The 12,653-nt window shown below is 31.3% G+C and overlaps 1 protein-coding gene across 1 annotated transcript; it reads right to left on the bottom strand.

Annotated features, from left to right (window-relative positions):
* Positions 1–1,456: 1,456 nt before the first annotated feature.
* LOC141594529 (early light-induced protein 1, chloroplastic-like) lies at positions 1,457–2,789 on the bottom strand. The gene is made up of 2 exons (XM_074414540.1): positions 2,427–2,789; positions 1,457–1,891 (listed from the first exon to the last, which is right to left on the bottom strand). The coding sequence occupies exons 1-2, from the start codon at positions 2,685–2,687 to the stop codon at positions 1,547–1,549; spliced, it is 606 nt and encodes a 201-aa protein (XP_074270641.1). The 5' UTR covers positions 2,688–2,789; the 3' UTR covers positions 1,457–1,546.
* Positions 2,790–12,653: the final 9,864 nt, after the last annotated feature.

Below are 12,653 nucleotides of genomic sequence, written 5' to 3'. Positions count from 1 at the left end.
ATTCTAAGTTAGAATAAAACAATAATCACAAATCCCCCTCATATCTCCCTCATATCAGTTTAGTGATTTATCGAAATATTATAAAGCAAAAATGTTTTACAGAATAAAACATATGCAACAACCATGACCTCAACCTAATCACAAATCTCACTCATATCATTTAAAAAAAAAACAATATTGTTACAGAATTTTAATAAACCTAAAATTGTACTCCCTCCAATTCTATATTTTTTTTCCTTTGTTAGTGGGAACAAATATTAAGGAGGGGAATAAAATAAGAGTAAAAGAGTTGGGTGGGGTTTGGTGATAGGAGAGAGGATGAATAATTATGAGTTAAATAAAGAATTGTGGGTTCAAAACATTAAAAAAAATTAATAAAATATGAATAAAAGAGTTGGGTGGGGTTTGGTGATAGAAGAGAGAGGGATGAATAAAATAATAGTAAAAGTTCCAAAATAAAAAAGAATAAGAGGGAGTATAACTTATATAAATATGCCAAATTTTATTCCATTTTTCCACCATTTATTCATCTTTTTCCAAACTAGAACTAAACTTTACAACAATTCATTTCTCTCAACCATGGCACAAAGCATGCTGATCACCAGGTTCAACGAAATCAAAGTCGAGGACGAGTACATAAATGTTCGGGCTAAGGTGATCCGCAAATAGGAACGGCCAGATTTATACAGCAAGAAATTCGCATTATTTCCAATAAACATGATTCTACTGGATGATCAGGTTTGTTCTCATTTACAAAATTATTGTTCTACTCAATAACCTAAAATAAATTTCCTATTGCTGATTCTCTCTATTGCTAAACATATATCATTTAAAAAACGTAAAACATATAATTAGTATATTAATGGTTTAATTGTGAATCAATTTGATGGTTTTCTTTCATTTATTGGATTTTTGTAAAATTTAAGGTTTTTGTTTATGAATTACAACTATTGTTCAATAGCCTGGTTGTTTGATGGCGGTCGGCCGACAACGTTGGTGGAGGGCGGCAGAGGAACGACGATGCAGGTAGAGGGCAACGTGAATAGTGAATGGTTTAGACCGTGATCAAACGAGTTAATAGTGAAGGGTTTAGACTGTGATCAAACGAGTTGACGGGTGAAGTCAAGGTTTGACCGGTCTATTTGAAATCACTCCATTTTTCTAATATCATACAACCGAGTTACAACTTGCCCGAGTTTATTCGTTCAAGAAATTTTGACTATTTTTTTTTTCATAATGATTGTCTTTTCGAGATCTAGAATTTTGGAAAAAAACGCGCTTTTGTAAAATTTCGACTAAGAGATACGAGCACTTGAAGTAATTTTTGAGAAAAGTATTGGCATTTGAGGAAAAAAAATGCAAACTTCAGGGGTATTATAAGAGTTATCCGTATAATGCAATTTTGAAGATCACCCGTACGGACACGGGTTCAAAAATTAGTCCTAGTGTATACATGCATTCCTAACCAAAATACTCAAAACAATTACCTAAAACCATACTAATTTACCACACGGTAATTTTTACATACACCAAAAAAACATAAAGCTTAAACAAGAGCTCCTCCTTTAACATACTCGGTAAAAGCCAAAGCAACAAGCCCTAACATAGCAAGTCTACCATTCAAAAGTTCAGCATTAGAGTTCATGATCCCTTTTGTAATTGATTCAGCTCTCTCCCCTTTAAACAACGGCACCAACGACGCGACCGAGAGCAAAATGCTTGTTCCTAGGAACCATTGCGCACCACCATCTGATATTTGAGCAAAGATGTCAGTTCCCTTGGATAGCTCAACCGCGACTGCTGCTACAAACCCGATCATGGCTAGTCGGCCGTTGATCCTCTCTGGTGCTGGGCCGCTGAAGGCAAATAAGTCTCCAAAGTTTGTGCTTACCTATAAAACAAATATTACCAACTCATTTACTTTCCCCGTCTACACATAAAGGATTATACCTCCAGATATATATATAAGAGCGTTGGTCAATCATGTTAATTTTTTATTGCAAAAAAAAAAATTGGACCATTTCTCGATTTATGCGTACCATCCTTGCGCAGGTACAGAGAAGATTAGCAATCATGTTAATTTTAATTGAGCTTATTATGAATATTTTTACCAAACATTTCAAAGTTTATGAATTGCATAAACTGGAGAAATTTTTTGATGACAAAATTAAAATAAATGTTCTAAACAATTAGAGAAAATTACAAACTTAACAATTAAACTCAAGAACAGTTTACAAAACCCCGGAACTATACCACCAGCTGTAGTACAACTGGCCTACTGATATAATCTACTAATTAATACAGTAAGTAAAAACTACCTTGTCCCAGTCAATTATTTACTTTTTTTTTTCTTTGTAACTGATATTTAATCAAAGATAAATAAATAATTGAAACGGAGATAGTCGTTTAAGAAAATAGTCACTCACCTTTGGTAGTGGCTTAGGAGTTGGAGTAGGGCTAGGAGTTGACAAAGGAGTAGTAGTAGGCTTAGGAGTAGAAGAAGGAGGCACTCCTCCAGCCTTAACTTCATTCTCACCACCCTCTTCAGCTAGACACTTCACTTGTACACTAACCCGTCTCGACATCTGGGTTCTAAACCCGGTCGAGTAGACCACACGAGTCGAGCTTGAACCGAACCCAAGTCCGGAAATGGGACTTGCTACAAGGGATTGCATTTGCATGGCCATTACTTATCTTAAAATTATGAAAGCTCACAAATTAACACTAAAGTATTAGAATTGAAATGATGATTTAAATGTAGGAAGATTGGTAATTGATTAGTTGGTTGATGGTGGTAAATGGCTGGTGCAATGTATTGAATTTATATTATGGTTAGGGTAAAAATTGAGGGACATTTTGGTTCCACGTAGTGTACTAAAAGTTATGGGTTCACGCATGGGAACACATAATACAATTATGTTATGTGGAGTCTTGTTGAGCCACAAGACATAAAAGATGCTTTCATATGTGGTCATTGATGTTGTTCTTGTGGCCAAAATTGTTGGAAGTTTGTGTTCCTTTTTGCACTTTATTTCTCGAAATTTCGGGTTATTAGGGTCGGCCTATACATTCGAGAAGTATGTTCGTAGGAAAATCAAATTCGAATAATAAGTAAATAGATTTCAATAATGGATTACGAATCGTAACAGGGGGAGGGAGTGAATTATGTGTCTATTTAAAAATCTAAGTTTAATGAAAGTTTCTTTTAAAACTCTTCAACACTTTAAACAATGTTTAGATGAAAGAAGAAGTCGATACTAGAACTAGAGAGTTAGAAATAATCAACAACGATTCAGCAAGCAGAAATTACATTGTACTCAACTGTTGATTTTCAAGATAAAAACGTGAGTTTAGAGTGCCAACGGAAATAAAACAAAATAGACATGACAAAAGATGTTTTTAAAACTGGTTCAGTCACTACTCCGCGACCTACGTCTAGCGCTATTTTATTAAACGTCTTAGAAGTAAACTCATACAAACTATGACCACCCCGAATAATAAAACAACTCCCCAAATTACTCAGGTTGGTAATGCTTAAAAGCTACTCCGCTTCCAAGACTTTTGCTTTGGGCTACTCCGCCGAAAGACTCAGGGCTCAAAAGTTACTCTGTTTTTAAGACTTCATGCTTAAGATAACTCTATCCTAAGATTTTGGTTTGGTTCTACCCGGTTATTACAAGACTCCACTTATCTCAATGTTGTTCACACAATTGAACGGAGGAGATAAAGTTTAAGTACAAAACACGGGATATTTGAACTCAATTAAACGACTAGGTGAAGCACAATAACTCAATAAAAAGACTCAAATATAACTAAACAAACTTGCAAAATGACTCAATGATTTTGAAATGATAAACGATTTTGCAAAGTTAATTTACTCGATAAAGCATAAGTCTTTTTTCGGTTTTAAACTCGTTGTTGCACACTTATAAAAATGAATTAAGTAAGGTATTTATAATGTCCAAGTAGTATACTTTACACATTAAAACATCTCACACTCAGAAGCACAAGTGATTAAAAATAATGTAAATAGTTTGCTTGGGCAACATGCACAAGACAACCGAATTCTTCATTAAGCAACCGAGTATTCTTCTTCAAGAAATCGGTGCACACTAATGCAAACAATCAGATTTGAGCACACACCATTGTTGTCAGAATCGCGATTCGATCCAACGATTCTGCGATTTTACGATCCAAAAATGTTTGACCGATCCTGGATCTTACGATTCTATAATAGTTATAGAATCTTACGATCCTATTAATTTGAAAATTTCTAGAGATGTGATCATAATACGATCCTACGATTTTACGATCCTACGATCCGATTCCATAATAAAAAAATAATATATATTTTTATATAATGACACCGTAAAACCCAAATTTCGTGTAAGTTGTTCATACAATGATACTAAAATCATTAATTACCAATATTTTATGAATAACTATTAATAAATAAGTGTTTTGATTTTCAATTATATGTTTTTACCAAATAAAAAATTATATTTAGTGAGTTTATAGAATCTTCCGATTCTACGATCCGATTCTACCGATTCGATCCTACCCTTCCTATCGATCCAAAGTAGAATCCCGATCCTGACAACATTGGCACACACAAATGTGGGTTGGGTTTTTTCAACAAGAAACAAGCATAAATGGTTGTATTTATGGGAATCATAAACATTTCCATAAATGTAAAAAACAAACAACCCATTTATAAAAAGTGTCTTACCTCATTGTGCAAACAAACTCTTTAGCGTGACACTGAAAGCTTTATTTTCTTCAAAGACATCTAAGCATTTTTAGAAAACTATATGTGAACATTGTAAGCATTTTAACAATGGTTCAAATATTTTCGAAATAATTCTTTGAAGAACGAGTCAGAAGTAACGGTTGACTGAACTGTTGTTTTTGCACCAAACGTAAATTCGAGTTAAAGATCTCCTTACAACACATGACTTTAACACTAATGACAATTTTCATCTTTGATCTTCATGATGACTTTCTTGATAAACTTGAATTGATAATTAGAGCTTCATGCTACATGGTTAAAACTTAAGAGACGCAATTAAATAAATAATAAGATTAATTTGTCTTAAGGCAATATCAACATTAACTAATCAAATTGGGTCTCTTCACACTTCACCTCCACTCCTACTCGTTTCGACATGCAGGTCATAAACCCGGTCGGGTAGACCACATGAGAGGAACTTGAACCGAACCTAAGTTCCTCTCTTTTTAGCCATACACTTCAATTTGTTTCTCTTTTTATTTTTTGTTAGAAATACAAAGGGGATGTTTAGTAATAGTAGATTGTAAAAAAAAATTAGCATACTTAGAATTTTTAACATATTTGACCAATCAATATGCTATTTGAATGTTTGGTAAACAACATATTGAAATAATAAACCAACCTACTAAAGATCGTCGACACATTACTAATTATCGTCGACAATTATTAATGAACTTCCTAAACTACCCCTCCCTCACACTCCCCCTTATATTTTTCATTTTCTCCAAAAATCACCATTTCACACTTAAAATTTAAAGAAAAAAAAAACCGTCTCACATAACAACGAAAACACCGTCTTCAACCACATCATTTACGTCATCAAATTCAAACATTCAACAAGGTATGTATTCCTTTATTAATTGTTTTTTTTAATATTTTCTTAGTTTGTATGTTTGTAACGGAATTACGATAAATGCCTTTATTGGAGACGGAATTAGAATAGATGCCTTCATTTGAGACGGAATTAGTCGGATTTGCAACATTGTAATCATTTTTTTTCAAAAAAAAGAAGTAAAAAAAAAAACACGAATTGGGCTTTGGACGAAGAACATTTTTGTCGAAAACCTGGCCCATACGAAAATGTTTTTCGTCCAGTATGCTAGTACAAAAAGTAGATTAGGCTAGTAGATAAGGCTACGGTTCCTAGGGTTTTCTAGCAATCATCATGATATTATTACCATACTAATATATCATTCGAGTTTTCTAGGGTTTTAACGACGTGGAACTGACCAATCGGATGGTGGTGTAACCTTTGGCGTCGCTGGGTACCGGCAAAATATATCAACACACCCAAGTGCATTATTTTAGAGGGAATATCCATTTTCGGCGGTAGAATTGGGGGTCCTGTGTAAAAAAAATTCGAGAGACCCCTTCAATTTCATATATTTTCGTCATGAAAATAGTAAAAAAATACAATACAATGGGAGAGAACTGTATATCTATTCCATTATGAAAGGTATATATATATATATATATATACAATACAATGGGAGAAAGTTTCCATAAGACAAGATATTCTAGAATATTCTAAGATATGGACATCCATATAATAATATTTCGTAACACTCCCCCTTGGATGTCCATTACTGAAGAAAATGCCTCGTTAAAAACCTTCCTAGAAAAACCCTGTGGGAAAAACACTAGTGAAGGAAAAGAGTACACTAATCTTCAAACACGCATAATAATTGCTGCCTCGTTAAAACCTTTCCATGGAAAACCCAGTGGGACAAAACCATGGATAAGGAAAAAGAGTACAGCGCGTGTCAACTCCCCCTGATGATTACATAACTTGATAAATCTTGAAATGAACCATGCTTTGGCATAACTTCTCGAACGTTGAATAAAATCCATTGTAGATTTGTAGTTGATAAACTTGATATCTCCAAATCCTTGATAATTTCAATCTTCATATTTCTTTAATTCTCACAATTTAGGTGTAGTCATTTGTGATGACTCTTGGATCTTCATTTCAAATAATATTTTTCACAATAGTGATAGGGAACTTCTTGATAGATGACATAACATTATAGGTTAAGAATAACTCATCTTAATAATCATAGCGTATCAATGCGCTTATTGTGCTACCTCGTTAAAAACCTTGTTAGGAAAAATCCATTTGGGATAAAAAACCTAGTCGAAGGGAAAAAGAGCGTAGCCATCATTCCTTAATTTTCTGTCTTAAGGAGAATCAATCCGATAATTATTGAATAAATCATCCAATACCTTTGAGCGATTTTCTTTGCTAAACCACATATGTATGAATTGACTTTTTCATTGTAGACTTTGACTACATTTTTTCAATTATGGTACTTCTGAACCATAAACTAATTCCACATGTTTAGCATGAAGCTCATTTAAACCATTATTCTCATACGCTCAAACTTCAGGTTGAGACAATAATAATTTCCAAATAAACTCTATAGGAGTTTTGATGTTCCATTTTGGAACTAATCACGATATCTTTCAATCGTATAGTAGAGGTTTATATATCATGAGTTTTCAATAACTCAATTGATCAACCATTAATAATTGATGATCATTTATAAGAGGCTCCTACAGGGAGCTATCCTCATAGGAGTAAAATATATTTCTCCTTTCCATCATTAGCCATTCAAAATTATATATTATTAAATATGTGCATGCATATGATATGAAACTAAGTTCAAAATAACATATTCTAATAATAATGCAATAATAATGTATATATTAAAACTAAGATGCAATGATGAACTTACTCTCTATATGCACATGATGATGACTCAAAATGCAAACTGATCAGTTTTCTATCCATTCATAATTTGGATTGACTTCAGGTCAATAACTGGATTTCTAGTCCATGAGCTCATTTATAATCATTGATTATATGTCGACAACCAAAATGGACTTAATTAAATTTACAATCCCCATTATAAAGTCCATAAAATATCGCGCGCAAATGCATATAGGTTCCATAAATATATCGATATAATTTCATCATCTCTTGATGATATCAGTACTGTTTAATGATATCTGAATCTGAATATGTATGTGGTACCCTTATATTCATTTAAGCCATCTATTATCTTTCAGATATCGCGTCACTTCAGGGACACTTCAAATATAGAAATTATATGTCATACCAACTGCTTAAACTTGCTATTTCACATTCATTGGAACCGTCAATTCATATTGACTTTTATTATAATACACTTCAAGTGTATATACTTGTGTTAATCTGGTAAAACATATGGTTATATCAAATTCAAAAACCTCTACTCAATGGATTTAACGTATAACCTTCTCTGAACGTTTGGTTCATTATGGGATCAATTTTGTTTTTACCAGCTTTAACTCACTTTTCTCCCCCTAAGGTGGTAAAAACTATAACCAATGTATAGTCTAAATATTTATCATAACCACCTTAGATCTCAATTTCTCATATCATCGATGAGAATTTATATGGGCATATTTGTATCATGAATGAGATATTTCGGAAGAAATGTGTAATGCGATTGGATTTTTAATGTCTTTGATTTACAATGCCCAATTTAAGAGATCAACGATTTTATATAAAAATCTGAATGTGATTTTTAATCACGGGAACTACTCAGAAAAATCATTATGTGATTACACTCTATATAATGTCAATTCATACACGAACATTTAAGTTCTTTATTCAATATCGAGTACTGTTTAGATCTCCAACATCATACATACTCAATCTCAGTGTAGTGTCTTGCCTTTAATAAAATTTCTACACGAGAGAATTTCAGCACTTATCTTTTCTTGAAGATAAACTCAAGGTTTATCAAAACGGGTATAGTAAGAACCCGGATGGCTTTAATTTGTCACATCTGAACATTTCATGTCAACTTTCTTAGTTTGCCAAAAATACACGGCAATTTTTAATAAGAATTGGATATATCTCAATAATTTCACTTATCACATGCCATAATTTAGTTGACTATATTCATCATGCTAATCCTTTAGCAATACTTGTATCAGTAAATCTCATTAAAAATTTATATCCGGCCAGATAAATGATGTGACATCTGACATAGGACACAATAAGTGTCTCATATATGTAAGCAAGACTCATCAATATTCCAATAGGGAATATATTACTCTTTGAGTATTTTCATATGACTTTTCATGAAATATTCACTTTCATGAGATATTTTCATTTCTTTCAATGAACAAATTTGGCTCAATAAGGCCACATGATTAAGCTCAATTAAGGCCTTTTTTTTTTACTTGGCTCAATAAGGCCACATCATTAGGCTCAATTAAGGCCGCAACATTAGGCTTATCATAACGCCATATTCTCGATCTCTGCTACAAACAGAGTCTTTATGAGATGTCACATTCACTTTAAGGAATGAATCAAATTTTATATCTCATTATACTGTTCAACTTCAGGTGAACAAGAACCAATTAGCAAATAAATTTGCCTTTTATAAAGACCGCTTTAAATTGAACAGCGGCTCATATATACTCATAGACGTGGACTTCTGGCCACTTACACTTGAATATATTGTACTGATGAGACGGTGTTAAATTATTACACACCTTTCAAACTTTGAACTTCAGGCAAAGTCATAATATGGACATATCTCTCATCTTTATAATATAAATCTTTTGAAATACAGAGCCAAAGAAACATATAAATTCAATAAAAATTGTACGAGAAAAACGTACCTTTTAGGCTTTTAACTTGAACTCACCAGCTAGACATAGTATATCCCAAGCTCTTGATTATTCACGAGTTTATTTTTGTACTAACTAATACTTAAAGATTACCCAAAGACTTAAACACTTAATGCATCAGTCATTGCTGATTTCATATACCATTATAAAAACCCTCCGAATGGACTAAAGGTCCGAAATATATTAATTCACTTAAAGGACAATAATTTCGTAAAATAAGTGTATTCATTAACTATAATTTACAAATTGCTTATGTATAACAGTATAACAGATAAATTAATGACCCATTCTGTACACTCACAGTATAAGATCACACGATTTGCATTATTAATAACTTTATTTGTCCACTAAATAGATAAGATTGTTACCAAATTTTCTTCCGTTAACATAATTACGATGAGAGTTGGTGGTAATATATGGAAAGACTAAGTTGTACTGCATGCCTTTATACAAATATAACATCATACAAATAAAACAAGTGAGAGTCACGATTTACATAAACAAGCGAGAGTCGTATGATTATTTTTTACTATTTACTAAGTATTGAAAGTCCCAAACTGTATTGAGATAGATCAACAATATAGTCAAGATAATTGCAATGATATACCCTCTAAATGAAGTAACCGCAACCCATGATTATTATTACTAAGTATTTTATTCACTTTTTTTTTTTTTCCGGATGTCATCAAATTTCAATAAAGAAATATGAAATATAACGAAAACATACCTTGATTAACGAGAAATAAAATAACAAGATCTGATATGAACCTCCTGATTATCAGATCTTAATAAACATGAATTATATACAAATTAAGAATGTAATTCCTTATCGCTCATTAGTTGAGACTCGTGCTGATAACGTGTTGTGAAATAAAGAGGAGAGAATTGTAGAGAGAAGGTATAGGGAGACAGAACTGTATATCTATTCCATTATGAAAGGTATATATATATATATATACAATACAATGGGAGAAAGTTTCCATAAGACAAGATATTCTAGAATATTCTAAGATATGGACATCCATATAATAATATTTCGTAACAACCAAAGAGTACCATAATCTTTATTTATAAGACAGTGGGAAATTTTACATGGAACTACTTCTAAAAGTGTATAATTCTATAGATATAAAAATATATATGCTTAACAAACAATATTAGTATGCAATTGGTGTGTTGGACAATCTATATCTATATATAAAAGAGAGTTTTTTCGAGCGATTCTAGAGCGTCCACATCATCAAAAATAAATTTTGGAAAGTTTTATAAATAATATTTTCTACATAAAAAATAAAGGGGAGGATCTTTTAACTATTATAATATGTATATTTCCTATTTTGTATTCATGAGAAGTTTCTAATTTTTAAATAAAAACTTTGACATTTCATTTGGCAAAAAAATGTTGTTATAAAAATTATGAAAATAATATAATTAGATTCGTGGTAAAAAAATGCTTTTATTAGAGTATAGATTTCATATGATTTGCACATACGAGTATTAAAGATGGTGCACTTCTTAATATGTTATATGTCCCACATTGAAAAACAATGTTAGTGTGGTGATTATAATACGTATAAATTATAGAATTGTCCCATATCGAAAGATTAACATAAGGTAGGTGATCCTATGATTATAAATAAGAGTCATCATTGGAACCTATATACCAACCAAAAACCTTTTGAGTCTCTTAAGTATTGTTTTGGAGAGCTCTTAAGAGTTTATATCATTAGCTTCACAGTATGATATATACATATTTTTTTATATTATGTATTATATTCAAGTGATGTTTATAATATTTATATAAAAACTTATACATCTCATTTGCCAAAAAAAATATTATAAAAAAACGTACGAATATTAATAAATAGTACTCCCTCCATTCAAGACCAAATACAACATTTTCATTTACACACTTGTCAAGACATAAATTACAACGTAAATATCTTTAAGTTTATATCATAAAAAAATTAAAAATTTGATATTCTCATTGTACTTTATAGGTGAATCAAATAAGATCTCACATAACCATATTTTGTCTTACATATTGCAAAGAATCGTAAAATCGATTTGTTCATGAATAGTGTAAAAAAATGAATGTTGTATTTGGTCTTGAATCGAGGGAGTATGGTATTTGCTCATTATTACTAACCTAGATTAGATGTCGAATTATGTGCGAAAAAAATGGTGTATTTCTAAGTATATTATTTGTCCCACATTGAAAAATATGTTGGTGTGGTGAATATATTACGTATAAATAATAGAATTGTCCCACATCGAAAGTTTAGCATAAGGTGGGTGATCATATGATTATAAATACAAGGCGTCCTTAGAACCTAAATACCAACCGAAAACCTTCTGAGTCTCTTAAGCATTGTCTTGGAGAGCTCTTAAGAGTTTATATCATTATCTCCACGATATGATATATATATTTTTTTATATTATGTCCAAGTGATTTTTATAATTTTTATATAAAAACTTATACATCTCATTTTTTTTTTTTGAAAAATTATATAATTAGATTCGTGCTAAATAAATGCTAGCATTAGAATATAACATCATATTATTTAATTTGCGCATATGATAAGAAGTTACAAAAAAAAATTGTACTATACGAATATTCATAAATAGTATAGTATTTACTTATTATTACGGAGTATTAAACTGGGTTAGATGTCAAATTAGGTGCGAAAAAATGGTGTATTTCTAAGTATATTGTTTGTCCCACATTGAAAAATAATGTAGGTGTGGTAAATATATTACATATAAATAGTTGAATTATCCCACATTAGAAGATTATCATGAGGTGAGGTATCATATGATTATAAATATGAGTCATATTTGAAACTTAAGGGTATCAACCCAAAATCTTTTGAATCGCTTAAAAATTATCTTAGAGTGTTCTTATAAGAGTTTATATTAACGGCAAACCTTAATTACAACAATACCATACAAATATTAATCACGTAGATATTTAAAAAGCGATTATATATTAGGATTTTTTGATAACTTATACTTCGAATACCTCACTTTTTCAAATCTTATATCTAAGATAACATTCGTTAAAATCTTATACCTAAAATAACATTTTCTTTCAAACTTGATACCAAATCTTAAAAAAAAGCCAGAAATTGACGAATTTTCTCTTACTAATTTGAGGGTTTTTAGTGGTGGCAATTGT

The sequence above is a fragment of the Silene latifolia genome, chromosome 1 (genome assembly GCF_048544455.1).
Source record: "Silene latifolia isolate original U9 population chromosome 1, ASM4854445v1, whole genome shotgun sequence".
Lineage (NCBI taxonomy): Eukaryota > Viridiplantae > Streptophyta > Magnoliopsida > Caryophyllales > Caryophyllaceae > Silene > Silene latifolia.
The sequence above is the reverse complement of the archived record's forward strand: the minus strand, read 5'-3'. Positions and strand labels throughout refer to the sequence as shown.